The sequence below is a fragment of the Larimichthys crocea genome, chromosome X, assembly GCF_000972845.2.
Source record: "Larimichthys crocea isolate SSNF chromosome X, L_crocea_2.0, whole genome shotgun sequence".
Lineage (NCBI taxonomy): Eukaryota > Metazoa > Chordata > Actinopteri > Sciaenidae > Larimichthys > Larimichthys crocea.
Genome location: NC_040020.1, coordinates 1,366,074 through 1,384,306, shown reverse-complemented (window position 1 = coordinate 1,384,306; position 18,233 = coordinate 1,366,074). Strand labels below are relative to the sequence as shown.

Here is an 18,233-nt window from a genome sequence, read left to right as displayed (position 1 = left end):
TATGAAGACTTTTTCAGGATAAGGACCTCCACAAGAGGCGCACATTAGACCACATACCTCCCCAACTTTACAGGATTTGAAGGAATCCCCTCCAATTTAAAATATTTTTAAGTTTAAAGATAACAAAAATCTTCATTGTTGATCGAAGATCAAACTAGAATCACTATGAATTACTGTACATGTTTCTTTAGCATCTAAATATTATTTTCCTCCACATGTTGGGGACCGCCTATAACTCACTTAAGGACCCATGTTTGCCCCAGGACCCCAGTTTGTAAACTACTGAGAAATCAGTGAATAAACAACATGAATCTTTGGAGAAGACTCGGTATACTTATTAACCACAAGGGGGCGACGATGCAGCATTATACAGTTCAGTGTTTCATAACTCACCCTTTACCCTCTGCACTTAACTTTCATTATGAAAATATAAATACGTATCTTTGATCCTGTTACCTTTTTACAATCTCACATTACAAATATACACAGAAAAAGCAGCAATGGAAAGTGTTCCTGAGTCTCTACGCAGCTCCTGGATCCAGCGTTGTGTGCTCCATCCTCTTCCATCAGAGGTCACCGTGCAGAAATCATCATAACGAACTCTGCAGAGGGAGACAGAGACGGCAGCAGATCCACCGATGAGGACTTATGACACTCTAATGTCATTAAAGGGCAGCGTGAGATGCAGCCACATCATTATCAGCCCACGTGAAATTGCACTGGGAACTAGCACAGGCTCATGGTGTGATGTAATGACAAAATGTTTCCATTATCGGCAAGTTAATGAAAAATTGAAGCGGCGTTGAGGTGATATGTCAAAAAAGTGGAAATGATACAGGAGCAAAATTTAAATAGGGCAGAAAGTTTTCTAGACATGCATGAACTCCAGTCCTAGATTTAAATAGAATAACAACCCTGACACGCTGACTGACACTTTCCAGGTTCTGTCAATCTTTTCTTGTAATTGGAAAATCAGCTCAACTACCACTTGTTTCAGATGGTTGGATCCATTACGTTATTAACAGGTCTTGTCAATGAAACCTACCACCAGATAGCTTGAGGCAGGTTTCACCGAATCCATCCATCAGTCATGTCCCATTGACTCCCTGCTTTTGCTGTCAAAGACGTCTGATTGTTCTATCGATTTGACTGACTACTGAAGCCTAATTCCAGATTAACCCACTAACATTATCTCTTGAGGTACTCCTCTAACCATTTTCTATAAAAACCGAGCTGAACAGCAGCTCACCGGGTTGACTTTGACCCGCCTGTCACCTGGATATTCACAACGATCTCCTCGCTGCTGCCACAGATGCTTGTTTTCTGCTTGCGTGGCTACCTTGGACAGATACACTGAAACGCTGCCCTCGGGGCTAATTGATGATAATGAGGAGCACCTGCTTATTGATCCCCTCCGAGACTGACACGCCTATTCATATGTTCCCAATAATTGTAATTGATTGGATTGCCGAGGCAAGACAAACTGGATCACACCTCTGGGCCCTTTGGGTGCTGCAGCCTATAACGGCAGCAACATGCCTGCACATGTGTATTGTTTATTTGCTTCACGCCGTAATGACATTTCTGCAAAGTCCTTGAGCTGTCCAATGGTGTGTGTTCTTTATGTAACATGTGACAGGTGTCCAGGCGTGTGTATTGATTGGCTTAATGCACTACTGATTAGATTGGATTGGCCCTTGCAGACAACCCACCTTGACTTAACCATCCTTCCTTTTCCATCTCACCTTTTCCCGCCTCATTTCTTACCCGTTTTCTCCTTGTCCCCTTCATCCTCAACCCTCAGCTGGATTCGCTGACCCCTCCTGCTTTGTCCTTTCTGGTTCGTTCTTCCCTCCTGTACATCAACAGTCCCCACCCTTCGATGTCTGATGTGCTTGAATAACCCCGGATCACCGATGCACATCTGTCATGTTCCGAATGTGTTCTCATGAATGAATGATGAACTGGATGTCACCGTGTGGCACCAGCTGCTATTAACTAGAATTTTAGAAGGGTGGCAAAGGTCATACCAACCACTTGGTGCCCGAACAGCTTTGGCTTTGACTCTACAGGTCTCTGAACTCCACTAGAGGGATGATCACCGTTCTTCCAAAGGGTATTCCCTCATTCGATGCTGGTGGAGAACGCAGGTTAAGATGTGCATGTGATTCACATCATTTTCATACTTAGAAAACCATTTAATGACCCCTCGTGCTCTATGGATGAGGACATGGAAGAGATCTCTCCAGGATCCACATGCTTAAAGACAATTTTCCACATCTCTCTGGACCAGTGCCAATGTTTCTTTCCCCACTGAGCTCTTAAATGTGCATTTATCTCTGTTGTATGCACTGCAACACTACTATAACATCCCTCACCATGTGTTTGTTGACAGGCTGTTCTTGCTGACAGTCTGATCACGTCGTGCATTGACATTCTCCGTCACCGGAAGAATTACTCTTCTGTTTTTCCTTACATGTCGCTCTAATGCACCAGCATCGCGGCCGTCAAATGTGTGCTGTCAACCACGATGTCTGACCCTGTTTATTGACGTCAGATGTCACTTTAGTCGCCGTTCCTACTGAAACACGAACCGGTTGAGCAGTGCCCCAAAAATGAACCCTGTTTCGATCTCGCTCAGATGTTTTCCTTTTGTCATCTTGATACAGAATCCGAATAAACCGGCCCTGCTCCGCATTTTTCTGCACGCCACAGAGCATGATTGGATGGTTAATTGCTTAATTGTATCATGGAGTGCACCTGTGTGGAAGCACCTGCGCTCATTATGTTCTCCACTCATTTATTTAGTTGTTTTCATTAATTTGTTACACGTCTGTATTTCACCTGTTTATCCATATTTCTCACTAACTTATTCAACTACTCCATTACATTAATTATTTATCCATTACTTTCAATGAACTGTTTCGACTTCTCTGCTCGCTTGTGGATTCAAACAGTGCAACTGACTCAAGATGTGCTGCTTGCTGGTTATTTCAAATGCAATTAGCACTTTATTTCCCTCCTTAACTCAAATATGTTGATTTTTAAACACATTTAATCCTTTTTGGTTGAATTTAGTTGGGAATTAATAGTTATTTCCACATAACCCTCTAGTTACTGCAGACGTAGGCTCTATAAGTGGTTGGGAAATGCTACCGTCACCACCCACGCTCCTGTCCCAGTGTTTAATCATATCATCATACTTTTTTATTAACTGTTTTTATGCCCTCTCACACCTTGCCTGAAGTCATCCTCCCTCAAGTCCCAAACCGCTTACCATCGAAGTCAATGTTGCCGTCTTTGTTGAGGTCAATGTCGGCGAGGATCTCCTCCAGCTCTCCCTTCTTAAGCTTCTCCCCGAGGAGGGTCTTCATGCCCTCCTTCAGCTCATCCATCGTGATCTTTCCATCGCCGTCGCAATCAAACTTCGACGTGTAATGATTAGTCGAGATCAAGGAGGCGGGGGCACGAACATGTAGTGAGCGAGCAGAGACAGATAAACAGATCACAGATGAGGAGGATAAGACGTGACAAGGAACAGAGAAGGTAAGGATGACATTAAGTGTTTCAGGGCTAATGAGGGGGGAGGGATTGAATACAGCATGATATAATGAGTAGAGTTATCACATATGAAGGAGGTCCGGAGATCATGCCTTGCAATAAATTATTTAAACATAGAAATCACAGTATGTAATTTGGCTGCATGATTTCCCTGGACGTCTGAAAACAGCTTGAGTTTGCAGTTGGGGCCAGTGCTGACTCATGAGGGGTTCGTACTGAAGACTTTTGAAGTGGCTAAGAGTTGAAAATGTATTCTCATTTGTTCAGACAATAGGCGAGATGCTCTTAAGTCGCAGCAGGTTCTGTTCAGAAGTAGTAGACTTGAGAGCTAATTCATTATTCTCCACAAATGTATTCCCGACCCTCGACGGCATTACTCAGCACTCGGCGATGACGCACGAGTGATGAAGAAAGTCCAGATACAATTGCGAAAAAACAGAGGCTGCACAGTTAAAAACCTCGTCTGATCTATGATGAGACACACTTTTAATACCATTCATGCGGAGGGGGAATGATGCTTTTGGTGTCTTGCCCACAGGCTTCTTTAAAATATTGATTTATAAAGTAGCCGGGCTGCTTCAGGAAGAGATTGGTGGAGATAGAAATGTTGTTACAAAAGCTCTCTGTAACACCAGAACAGATCGAGATCACATTCTGCCTCGTAGCTCCAAACAGCGTTACATCTGGATCGATTTATATATGACTTTAATTCCATAAATAACCTTGCTGACGCCCTCTTGCTTTCCATAGAAGTCAATAACTAGATGCATGAAATTTATAATCTGGATAAATGAATCCCAGTAGCATATTGTACACTCTGATATGTTGTCAGTTATAATCATTAAGAGCGTATTATCAGTGTTGTCTCTTTTGCAGTAACCATTAAAAACCTATCACGCCGTAATACGTTAAATGGGTGAACCCAGGTGTGTGCAGCTGTGCTTATAAATAATATGATCACCTCGTTTGTTTTGCTTGGTCAGACTCTACGTCACGCCGAGGGCTTGGCTTCGGGGGACAATCAATTCAGCGCTTGTGTACCTGCCTCTGTATTGACGTCGAAGGGAGGACAACTCAATAGATATTTGCACCGGAGCAATGAGGCACCGCAAATTTGAAAATAAAACAGGCATGTCTAATGAGCACAAATTAACAGGTCAGACAAATATAGAATATAAATCGTGGCTCTTTGGACGGCCTCATGAAAACATCATCAATGTGAATATTTTCTTTCCTTCGTCTGTATTCATAGCCAGCTCCACTTCTTCCCTCAGACTTGTTTACAAGTCAGAGCCATGCACTCTTGGCTCTCTCTAAGGAAAGGTCCTGTTGCACGCTTCAGAGTACTGTCATAATACCATGCCCCCTTCACTTACTTGAAGTCAGACTTCTGTATAGAGTTTCTAGCTGGGGACCTCTTACCTGTTTGAAGGCACAGCGGAGCTCCTTCAACCCGACCATATGAGCCGTCTCAGCCAGCATCCTCGGCCCCATTAGCTCACAGAAATCATCAAAGTCCACATGTCCACCCCCTGCAGAACGACAGGACACACACATGGATGCACACACACACACACACAGATATGCACAGGTTGACTGCTAAGTAATAACTTTCCTTTCCTCCCTGGAGTGGCTGTGCTTGACATGTGGACTCATGCATTAAACATGAAGGTGTCAGAGGATACTGGCGCATACAGTAGAACTGTTACTGCATCCACCGAGTAACAGTGGTAACTAGGTGCAGGAAGTATTCAGATATTAGACTGAGACCTGCATTAATCCTGCATTGTTTTCGCCATTTTAGGGCTGAACGAGCTCAGAAAAAATCATCATGGTGAACATGTTAGCAGCAGTTATACACGAGATATTCCTTTTAGCTCTGTTTTTGGTCTCCACCAGCTCCCGAGAGAAATATCTGTGTCTTTAGCTGATAAATGATGCACTGTGTCCCTCAGGCTACTTTGTCTGGATTCAATTTGGTGCTGAAGAGGTCAGGTCAGTTGGTTTTTAGAGATATTTTTGTTTTATTTCCTGCTGCAGCTAAAAATAATGTTTATGAGACCAAGACATGCATTCAGGTGGGTAAATATCTAACAATATCCTACTGTCTGAGTTAGTTTAAATGTATAACTACACTGTAAATGAGGTAATTATTGCTGTCAAATATACGTAGTGGAGAGAAAGGTGCCATATATCGGAAAAAAAATAACGCCTTCAAGGTACAAATACCATCCCAAGTACTGTGTCACAGTATTGTTCTAACTTTTCTACCATAAATAACTTTAATTTGATGCTATACTGATGTGCAATCAGGTGAATGATGTCTCTGTCATTCCCACTCTGATCCCTGTACAGTACATCTGTTCTCGCACTATGTAACTTTGTGCCCTAGGTACTGTACGATCACTCTGTGATTTACAGATGGACAGTAAAGTAAACTGCTATAGCTGCTGTTAGTTAATGTTAGCTCAGTTTATTAGCAGGCCTGTTAGCTCGGAACGCTGGGGCAGTATTAGTGTTTGTACCACAGGTGGGGATCTGGTGTCGTGCCAGAACTGGAGCTGGGCGAGCAGGTTGTGATGTTGGTGGTGAGGTTTGACGTCTTGCTGTCTTGTTTGCACATGCATTTGCCTGAATGCCAATTTCTACGCAGTGTTGCTTTAAGAAAAGGTAGAAGTACCACACCTGGTCTTTCCTGATCTAATACCGAGCTGCTCTATAAATAAAGTCTTCCGTGCATTGAACCTAACAATGCATCCAGCTATGGTGCCATCTCAGAAGCAGCTTTGTTTTGTTTTATCCCCATGGTAATTATCAAAACAAACCGATACAATGAGAAGGCTCATGTTATTAGTTGAACAAAAGGCAGGCTTATTTGATAGTGTAGACCAATGCGCCCGGTCTGTTTTCATTATCTGGGCCTTGGTGGATGTGAAAGACTACTTCAATAAAGTCACGTGGTCATTTCGTGGTTCGAAAAAATTTAATCAGCGTCTCGGAGTCTCGGGACTGTTGAGGATCATGAAAACTAAACTATGGCAAACTCGGCTTACACTGTCACATACTAGCAGCCGAAGGGTTCTGAAATTTTTTAAAAAGGAAATGAATTCATATGATTTTTGAGTTAGAGAACAATTTTCATACTTGCCCCAAGGTACAGTATATATATATTTAGCTCACTGGGCCTTGTGGAGCAGCAGTCTGTGGGGCTTTCCTGACACCACCGTGAAGAATCTCTGTCTTAAGTGGGTCAGTCTATAATCACAGGGTAGAAAAATTCTCCCAAAAGCCTTAGAAGATTATTATTATTTTTAATTGATAATGCAATGCTAGTTATATAATGAAAAAGAGAATTTCATGGTATTAATAGCTCTAGAGGGATTAAAGTGTCTGAAGCTGATTCTACCTTATGGGTCAAATTAAGGCATCAACTGAACAGATGAATAATTCATATTACACAGTGTGAGACGTGGCAGAAAATATAAAATGTAGTAACAACCACTAAATCCCCCGATGTTCTCTTATAGTTTGCCTTCAAGGTGTAGTTTTTTTCCACACGGTTTGAAGCGTCACATATTGTTTGTTCGGCTGCCGCGGTGTGTAAAGCTTACGATTCGAGTCGGGGACACGTTTTTATGGCTGCAGCGTTGCATCAAAAGTTATAATGAAACGTGTCACTTTATACACATTTTCCCGTCATTCAGCGTGATGTATCTGGTGTCTTAAGGCTAAACAATAGTTGCTTTGTGTTCTGTCTTTTTTTTTCTTTTTCCAATGGTGCACATCAGATGGATGAAATGTTGATTCAAGGGCTCTCTCTCTCTCTCTCTCTCTCTCTCTCTCTTTCTCTCTCTCTCCTTTCTGTTGTCTTTCTAACGTCTAATCAGGAAATCATTTACACCTGGCAGCCCAGGTGAGTCTAATTAACTAGCTGCCAGCACAGAATCCAGCTGCACTCCGGTCCCTGAGGATCACGGCCTCACTGTGTCCAATGTGACGTAACTGTTTTGTGGCCAAACATTTACACCGTGGACCCAAAGTCCAATATTTTTGCTCATTATTAGTGTTATTGCCCTGGGGCCTCAACACTAGGCCTGTGTTACGTATGTGTGTGTGTGCATGTGTGTGTGTGTAAATTAAACCTGAATCTAACCTATTTCTCAAAGCAGGAACACGTAGCCTATTATTATCAACTCTGTACATGTAACACACATGATAAAAGGGGTCGGTTCAGCCAATTACGAGAAAGAAGAATAAATAAATTACTTCTATCTCTAATGGTGTCTTCTTTCCACATTTTGAGTTTTCTGCAGTGTGTCTGAGATTTTTTTTTGCCTCCACACCAATAAAATGAAGGTTGGAGGGTTTTTTTTTTTTTTTTTTACGCTAACAGCATTGAAAAAAGACAGGAGCAGCATTTCTATACAAAAAAAAATGTATCCCAATTACTTCTGGATTATCCAAAGAGCGAGAGCACAAGGACCATTTCTTCAGTAGAAAACTGAGTAAACAAAACCAAAAACAGTCTGCAAGGCTGCACATCATTAGAACTCAGTAAAAATAAAACTCAAATCACATTAGTCATAACTTTTTGCAGGCAAGAATAAAATGTCTTTTCAATGTGTCGTTATCATTAGAAGGAAGGAAGGAAGGAAGGAAGGAAGGAAGGAAGGAAGGAAGGAATAAAAGAGTTCTTGGGGAAATATCGGGCTGGATGGGTAGGTGTCTGTGTTTAATCGACAGAAGATGGGCTCTGTTTCTAAACAAAGTCACGGACAGAGAGCAGTGGGACTGAAGACCACCCCAGCATATAAATGGACTCTGTGACATTTGCAGGTAAGTTCATATGCTGTTTAATGTGCTGCAGCTAATTAACCATCGAGCCTTCAGACTGATGTTAGCGGCACGCTTTTTGCCCCCGGTGAATGTTTGCCTGGTTGCACATTTAACAAGTTATTGTGTTTGTGTTTTGAAGTTGAGACATGAAGGGAAGTTTTGCTGGAAAGTTAATGTGGGTTGTTGTTCAAAGTCTATGGATTTTGTGTTGTGTAACAAGCTGCTTAGAAATATAGAGCCAAAAAATATATAATATGAATTTCTCTCTTTTTCCGGAGTCCAATTTTCGTTTGATTACAGAAATGCTCAACTGTCCTCCTTTGGTTGAAAGTTTCAAGCCTCTTTCACCTCTGCTGTGTGCAGCTGGGTGTGGTCAGAGGCTTTCAAATGGCAACATCTGTGCAGAAGTGCCCAAAACTGCAGTTCCTCAAACGCCCACTTGAAGCAGGCTACACAACGAGTCAGTCTCCATAAGCCCCCATGTTAAAATGTCCAACTTCACAGTAGAAACTGCACTGAGGGTGATTTATTAAAATATATTTATTCACTCACCTGTTCATATTATATTGGTGCTTTAAGTTCTGCATAAATAAAAGCATGGCTGCCTTGATTGACAGGTGGGTGCTGTTACAGGTGGCTTGTTTGAGCAACCAGACTTCGTTCAGCCCGCCTCAGCTCCACCCATCATCCACCTCTTTGCCCACCTCTTTTTAGATCAGCTGCAGAGTCAGTGGCAGAGGCAGGATAACTGTCAATGTGCCTAGAGCCACCACAATGAGCTTCACAACTGCTCTTCACCTGTGGGTGAAGTCACGGATATGAAATCCATGTTTCTATGCAGTCTTTCACCTGTTACTACGCCAAACAGAAAGGATCATGGTAAATGCTAAAACTTGGGGTAACAGTAGCAGAAGTGCACTCCTTGGTAAACAGTGACACAGCAATATTTATGTCTATGTTACGGTCATATCAGAACCAGTATGGCTCTACATGGTTTTATTGGAACTGAGCAAAGGTGCAATTTATTTCGTATGAATCCTAATTTCTAAGAAAATCAGAGCTATTTCAACAAAGGATCTGAACAGTTCTAGGTGCTAAGTCTTGTGTATCCATTGAAGGTTTATGTAAAGTCTTGGCAGACGCTCAGATTTCAGTTCAGTTCAGATATTCTGGCCTTGGGTAGGTGTTACAGGAACTTGTTCTCCAGGCTTATAGCAGAAATCAATACAATGATGATTCACCTTAAACACTCCCCACACACACAGATCTATACTTGATCATTCAGGGAACACAGCAAAGACAAACACATCCTCATTAAAGAGCACAGGGAGGAAAGTTAGATCTCAACTAAACACACACGTCTCCATGCAGACTCACACTCGTACACCCCTGCACCGGCCATGTGAGGGCCATTAATCAGTCTGCTAAAATGTCTCCAATGTCCCCAAGTCCAAAGACAAACATCAGTTCCTCACGGACTCATAGGAGAGGACGCGTGTGAGCACACGTGTTTGTGCCACACACACACCACACACACACATTACTCATGCATTCACACCTACTCGCCTCAGAAAGACCCATCAATCATGCGGCCATGCTTTAACCACCGAGGAGGAAATGAAAACCAGGCACACGCAGAACCAGACCAGGTAAATACGCACATCTCATCTTGATTTGCTGGATGATCTCGATGAGCTCCATCTCTGTAGGCATGTAGCCCATGGTCCTCATGCAGTCTGCGATATCTTTGTAATGGATGAAGCCATCCGCGTCGTAGTCGAACTCCTTAAAGGCCTCCTGCAGCTCTGACAGACAGACAAACAAATTACAGCAGCGGCGACAAACCGTGAAGTAGGGTGAAATTTTTATTTTTTTTCCCCAAGAGTCACAAACACACAAACAGCGTGCAGTCACACTTTGAACAAAGTTTGAACTTCTCTGCAAGTTGTTCCAGCAGACAGAACTACAGCTTGCTCTCAATAACAGTGAGTTATGTTGTTTTAATTGATTTTATCACCCTGAGTCATTGGAAAAATACACCATGTCAGGCTGAGGAGGGGGCTTAACAGGAGAAAATATCAATGCAATTGACGAGTAATTCATCATGTGTTTGCAACACAATTACAGCGTCTTACCATTTATCTCCTCTGGCATCAGCTCTCTATCCTGCAGAGCAGAGAAGAAGAAGAAGAAGAATAAGAAGACAGTGGAAATAATTACAAGGCATCACTGGAGGAACGAGATGTACAATCAGGGTGGCTTTAAAACAGCAAATTCTCCTGAGAAATACCCCAGTGATAATCTGTTTTTGACTACCAAATTAGAATAACATGCATATCATGTCAACACTGCCGCATGCTGACAGTAAACTCTAATGGGATTTCACCCAGCGACACGTCTTTCTAATTTGCAAAATCACACAATGCCACACACACAAACACACCCTACATCTGCAGCGTCCTGAGGGAGACACAGGATAAGCACGCACAAAAACACACACCCATGCACGACCATGTGACAGTGAGTCGCACAAACCTTGCACGGGCGCAAAGAAACAGCGATAGATGTGAAGCGAGACAGGGGGTACACATCGCGTATATATATGTGCTTTCCTACACCCGACACGAGACTTGTGATTTGCATATAGCCTTATGTTTGAAACATTCAGTGTGCTGCGCCCTGTTTTTGACATTTGCTCAGGGTGATCTCTCTCCGCTCTCTCTCTCCCTTTTTTATGTGTTTTCAGAGAAGTTGAGGCGAAGCTAGAAGCCAGGAACAAAAAGCTCCACATAGATAGTCATTAGAAATAATGGATCATTGTGAAATTTATGTGGGCTTAAGGGCTTAAAATAGCAATATGTTAATATATTCCACTAGTTGCAGACAGACAGTTTTGATAAAAACACATTAGAATTTGGTCATGAGTTGCAACATCATATTAAATGCATACCCTCGGGCAATGAATACACTTGAAATTTGAGTTTTAAAAAGGATGAGCTCAGAGGTTTGAGAGCTTCGCCTGGATCCATCATTCGGTGCGTTGGTCATAAATGCGCTCATGTTTTCAGCAACACACATCACGTGCGTCAATCCTCGAAAACCCTGTTCTAATTAGCATATTTGAAAGCATGTTCTCCACTTGAATTTACATATGTGAAGCTTTCCATCACAGATATCATGAAAAGCAGTGAGAGTTTGTGTCTTTAGCAGGATGCATCTGAAAAAAATCACTCTTGTGCCAACACCATCTTGACTCTAGGGCTTCATAACAATGTGCAACTCAAGAGAGAAAGCTCAGCACATCCACAGGGGGAAGCAGGAAACATGCAAACTCAGTCATCGTCGGAGAGAGCAACTGAGCCTGACATATGGAGATATCGTATAGCACAAAGACGGCACAAGCCTGAGGATATGTATAAGTTCAAAGAAACAAGACTGACATACGCGCTTATGAAAGCTCTCATTATTGCAAACACAAATGTGCACAGATGTGGGCTTGTGAGGAAAAGATATTGAAGCTCGAAAGGATTCAAAAAGTAGATAAAGTAGAGGTAAGAAACAATATCTATCCATGTGCAGAAGCTGCTTCCATTACATCAGACTTCACTTTTATTCCACTGTATTTTCAAAGAGAAGTTTTTTACCTCATTTTTTTCCAGCTGCTCTGACTCAAACTTTTTGGAGGTCTTACATACAGAACCGACAATAAAGTGGCCAAAACATGTCGCATTGTTCGAGAATCAATGGAGGGAGATTGAATGTTAAGATCATTTGAATGCGTCAGCTTTCACAAGACCTTTGCCCATTCATTTCACCTCTTGATCCTTGAGTCTATTTAATGCTGATGCTCAGCTCGCGCAGATGCTTTCACCTCTTTATTAAGGACCTTTGCTTTTATTCAAGTTTCTATGGTTCCATTACTTTACTTCAACCTTCAGTTGTTCTTTTTTTCTTTTTTTTACCGCTGAGATAAAAAAAGGCAAATCGGAGCAGGGGTAGAACTGAAATGCAAAGAGAAGTGCAATATTTTCCTCTTAATACATGTCGGCACTCAGGGTGGCTAATACATAAATCATACAAGGTCACACTGCTGAAGTGCACAATAGCTTCAGGAAAAAGGAGGAGGCTCCCATGGTTTATTTGGAAGCTGCTCCGCATGGCAGCCGTTCAAATGATTATACACTGTATAATATTGCCAACAGTCTCAGAAACGCCGACGCAATGCCAGGACGCAATTGCATCAAGAGTTATCTCACTATACGTGTACTCTGCCTAAAACACTTGTGATTTATATAAACCTCTTAAGTTCTGGTGTGGTTTATGATGCTGCAGCATAAAATAAAAAATAAAAAGCCTGCATAGGATCCTCCAGACTACAAGGGCATATTTAGACAAGCAAGGTCAACACATTAATTGGATTTTTTTCCTCAACCAGAAAGGATTAGACGGCATGCCATGTGGACTCTCAATTCATCCGTCAAAACGAACCCATTAACAGTTAATTTCATTCTGTCTGCCTTCACATGGCCCATTGAGCAGCCCACTGCTTTGTAAGCACGACGCATGGACACAAATGAGAGGTACGTGGATACTTTGCACAAATGTGGTCCTCAAATAGAAAAGGCACTCAGTTACAGACATACAGTTACAGTATGTGCACATATATATATATATGGTTCATTGATGAGTACGGTCCATTTCGCTTCGCATCCATCTGTCTTCCACTGTGGCTCGCACAAATGCATCAATTGTTTCTTCTTTAGCTATTTGTCTCTGCCGGCCTCCTCCTTGAGTTGGATCTAATGAGGACTGACAGTGAACCTTGCTAAGGGGGTTATTAATACGTGCGTTGAGGCAGGGATTAAGCCTGCTGCAGGATGGATGGTCTCCCTGCCTCATTGTCAGAGCAGCGACCAAATCAGCGCGTCCTCTACCCCGTGGGTACTACACGCACAGCTCTACCTGGCTACTAGTAAATTCAAACCAGGGGACTGTCACAGTGAAACAAGGCAGATCAGTCATGGCGGGTGGAGTGGTAACTCAGGGAGGCGTGTAGCAGTGGTCCACGGTAGCCCAAGGTCACCGTGAAATAGGTTTCAATCTTAGTAAATTGCTTTAAAACAATGAAACGGTCCCATTAGTTATTACGAACTCTTGTTGCTATGAGACATAATTAAAACGTTGGTAGACGCACAAGTCCCCTCGGCGTAGGTTTCTCTGTTATCTTTTACCGTAAATCCATTTCCTGTGATGAAGACACTTATGGAGAAGCCTTTGGCTCTACTTTGTAGTAATGTCTCACCAGGGTCCTACACGGTTTCTATGATTAAAAGGATCTTTTATGAGTTTCATCCTATAAAGTAATAACAGTCATAACAACAACAGTGCTACCTCAAACCCTCTGACTAACGAACCTCCTTGATCACTATCTTCCAGTAAAATAAGATATTTTATGTATAAAGGCAAATGCCAAAAGTTAAGTATGTAACACATGTATGTTTGGACAGCTGAGAACCTTCTGCCCTTGATTTCACACCCATTCTGATGTTTGATGTAAAGCAGAATGCTTTGCACAGATATTAATGTATCTAAACAGACCTCCAAGTACTGCAGTAAGCCCAAGAAACAATTACTTTTCTTGGAGTAATTACGTTTTTTTCCCTGGCCATAATAGACAACACTGTGAAATTACATTTATATACAACTCATTTGCAACCACAAAAACATTTTGAAGCAAACGTGAAGCTGGCTGCATTTTCTATTAACATAATGAAGAAGTGTTGTTAATTAACGTACCTAAAAAAAAAAAAAGTGTTCCCTCCCGACTTACTCTTGCATTTGTATTCTGCCAGAATACCCCAATCTCGCAAAAACAATATCTGCTTGCAGAGACTACAGCTTTATTAAACCTTCTGTGGTTTCTGTTTAGACACATGCAGCACTTGGTTAAGGTTAGGGAGAGATTATGGTCTTAGTCTTTAACTGAATTTAACTGGAACCCACAATCTTTTACAATCTAAATGCTTTTGTTGCTTAAACCATAAACACCAAACCTAAACCCTAAACGCAGTCTCTAGATTCAAAATCCTGAACCAAACCTCATTTACTTAAAAAACATCACCTCTCAACATAACCCAGCCGGTGATTTAACCACAACACAACTGCGAAAAACAATTTAGTATTACATAAATGTAATTTCAGAGACCGGATTGTAATGGAGCGTAGCGTTAGATCAGGGGGAGCAATGAAAGGTCTTCGTTCATGCGTGCAATCACTGGCTCATTAATCAGCTGTTTGGCTATCAGCTAGCTTGTAATATCCAATTATATTCAGACCAGAGTGCAGCATTAGTTGATACTTTTATGCTCCTCTTTATATTTTAGATATTCTTGATTCATCTCCATTTTAAAGCGGGGTAGTCCTCGCTGTATATTTGTTATTGGTCAGTGTGTCTGAATGGACTATAGGTAAGTAAATATATGGATATCTCCAGACATAATGCTGGTGCACAGACAGTTTTCTAATTATATAATAGTGACCTTCTGCATTTGAAGTTTTAACTTTTCAATTTTCGTCAAACATAGAATAAGTCCTTGTAATCACTGTCCATTTCCTACCAATTATTTTAATGGGTATTTGCCAATCCAGAGTTCTGTCCTTGACAGAATAGAGTTTTTAAGGCAGTCTTATTAACATCCTGGATCTGATCCACATCCATTTCCTCCACACAAAGACAACCGTGTAGCCAAAGTCTTCCTCTCTGTCTCCCACACTTAAAATCAGCAACGTTTTCTGTTTCCAGGGCTGAACATACACGACATGCAGTATATACTGTGCCTCCCTCTCTATAAATCAACTGTAAAAAAAAGTTTTTAACTGAAATTGTGAAGGTGCCATTGAACTGGATCGCTTCTTGGTTCATTTCCAGTTTGTCAGTTGCCCAACTTATTCTTTCTAAGCTCTACAGAAATCTGGGATCAGAGTATCAGGCGTGAACAGAGCCAAAGCTTAACTTGAACCAATCAGGGTGTTCGTGGAAGTCGGCCCAGTGTCCAGACACTATATCATCTGTGAAGTGGAATTATTGGAATGACTCTGAAAGGATCTCTCTCTCTCTTTTCACAGGATGAGGCAACATCTCACCACAGTCAGATGGTTTCATGTCTGAATAAAAAGAAATGGGTAATGATATTGACTTTGCACAGTCATTCGGCTGACGGATCAGCAATTCATGGTTTATAAACGAGGTGTTAATTCATCGTTCATTGCAAACAGTTACAGCCAGTGTTTATATATTTCCATATAAACACGTCGATGGTTACCACAGCTGAACAGATGGATCCATTTTCCATCCACTCCATTCTGTGTAAGTTTAAAGTCAATGTTATGTTATTTATTTTGGCTGCGACTCTGTAAAGCTCAGCTTTATCGACCTTTCTTTTCCACTCGCTTCCAACAATCTGTCTAACACCATAACGGCCCGTGGAGACAAATTTATGTTTATTATTGAGGTCTTAATAGGTGGTGTGTTATTGTACCGGAGTGTTTTATATTGAAAGGTGGTTCCAGCACCCTCCGTGGCTCTGAAGTGAAGCCAATGAGTTAATCCCCATGTTAAAATGTCCCAACTTCACAGCAGAAATAAACAGTTTTGGTCTCTATAGCTATAATTTCCCCCGTTCATGACAACTGTACTGAGTCTGAATTTGTATAGAACTCACCCGTTAAAATTATATCAAGGCTTCAAGTTATGCATGATTAACGTTGTGGCTGCTTTGACTGACAGGTAAGTGCTGCCACAGGTTGCTTTTTTTAAGCAACCAGACGTCATTCAGCTCGCCACAGACGCTCTGTGTCTTTGCCCGTTTTCATATTAGCCGAGAAACGGCAGAGCCTCTTCAGAAACCTCTGGCCGACATCACAATTACATCAATGTCCATATTTATTGAAAAATGACATTGGGACAGTTGCAGTCACAAAAAGAAAACACAGTTGACTCTTGTCTCTTGACCCTTGAAATGGGAAACGGATTGCATCCCCCCCATGTTAGAATCCAATGTCTTTTTGACCTATCCATTCAACCAAATAACACCCGACTCCCTCCTTTGCTCCACACAGACGAGAGCCATAATTACGCCGGTCACTGGTGGGCTTTGTCACTTGAACATGAGTCATTTTGAAGCATTTCGCTGCTGTTCTTTGTCCCTCGGGAACAGGTACATGAGCAGTGATGCTGAGACCATCGACTGTTGACGTGCATCGACTTTACAAGCAGTTTAAGCCCATGACATCATCGGCTTAATTGATGAAAGTGAGTAATTGGCTGGCAGCGTGCTTTTTGTTCGCCGCTGTTCTCCGACTCTTTCTACTGATGATGGCTTTGATAAAACAGGAAGAAATGTCCTTTTTCGGAGTAACCTAGTAACCAACAAGTGCGTCAAAGGCTGTGACAGCATGCATGTGAGTATGAGAGTGGTAATGTGCTGCTGAACTGACCTGTCCAAAGAGCTTATTAAGGTAGGTGATGTAGGCTGCGGCCACCGCTGAGCTGGTGCTGCTCCTTTTACCGCGCCGCTGACCGTCCTCGTCACCAGAGCCCTTCTCCTGGGCCGAGGGCGTCTTTGTGCTGTGGAGTGTGCATTTGCGTGTCAAGTGTTGAGAGCTGTCATCATCAAAGCCAGGACTACACTTACCCTCATCCCACACTTCTAAACTTACTTAAATAAACATACTCAAGTGCATTTTGGGTGATTACTCCATCCATCCTCCCTTGACATAATTGTGATGGAAAAAGCAGCTGACATCAGTGTTTACGTCAGTGAAGGAAGTTTGAAATTCTGAAAGCCCCGTGTTGCATCTCATGTACCAATCGATGGCGCTAATTGGGTGCACGCAAATCTAATCAATTGATTGGCAACAGAGAATGATAATCACCAAAATTTCTTGGAGAGGCTGAGCTGAAGGGCCTTGCTCTTGAATCTCTTCGTAGCTGGCGATCTGCCAGCCACCGGAGCGCCCCTCCCTCCTCCTCCTCCTCCTCCTCCTCGCGGAGTCGTGCTAGGAGAGAGAAAGAAGCCCTAATCAATTCAAAGTGCACTTAATGTCTCGAGAATAAATATTAAATCTCATAACCAACGATAAAAATCAACAACGCTGAGCTTTGTGGCTTGTCACAGGGATGGACCCTCATGTTGAGGAGGTTAGGATGGATTCAGACTGCGATGGGAGGCAACTGTTTGAATTTTTTGAATGCGGCACTGACTGAAACTCTGGAGAAAAGTAAAATGAATGATTCTTGGCAAGTACAAGCTTAAAGTTCACAACCTCCCATTTCCACACAGCTTTTAATTAAAGTGTATCCATTCTCTATTAATTTTCTCCAGCACTTTTAGTTAAAACCCACTGACCTGGCAGCAGAGGATGGTCTACTTTCTGGACTTCCCTTCGCACCTTTCAGAGACATCCTGGGTGGAAGAAAAAAAGATAAATGGACATCAAGATGCGAGCCCGAGGGAAAGGACCAGTCCGTTTACGAAAGGCTAAATATACGTTTTGGACAAATAAAACTTAATATTCAACATTGTTAAAGCTGCATTAATAATTTAACACCTTGTGAAGTTGTTAAATGTGTTTGCAAAGATTTTCCTATTCACACAGACACAGAGAATCATTAGCATTCATTTGCAGTCATGTTTCTGGCAAGCGGTCCAGTATTCACTCTCCTTTTAGCTGTGTTTTGCTCTCCGTCAACCCCTCGGGGAAATATCTGGCTTTTTACTTTTGCTAAACCCTCCACTGTGTTCACAAGCAAGTTGATAACTTTGTTTATTCTGAGC

General features: G+C 42.1%; 1 protein-coding gene across 1 annotated transcript; it reads right to left on the bottom strand.

Moving 5' to 3' along the window:
* Positions 1–299: 299 nt before the first annotated feature.
* On the bottom strand, positions 300–17,860 carry cabp4 (calcium binding protein 4). The gene is made up of 8 exons (XM_010743851.3): positions 17,805–17,860; positions 17,332–17,454; positions 16,894–17,023; positions 10,533–10,563; positions 10,059–10,202; positions 4,984–5,093; positions 3,278–3,425; positions 300–602 (listed from the first exon to the last, which is right to left on the bottom strand). The coding sequence occupies exons 1-8, from the start codon at positions 17,858–17,860 to the stop codon at positions 574–576; spliced, it is 771 nt and encodes a 256-aa protein (XP_010742153.2). The 3' UTR covers positions 300–573.
* Between the last annotated feature and the right edge of the window lie 373 nt (positions 17,861–18,233).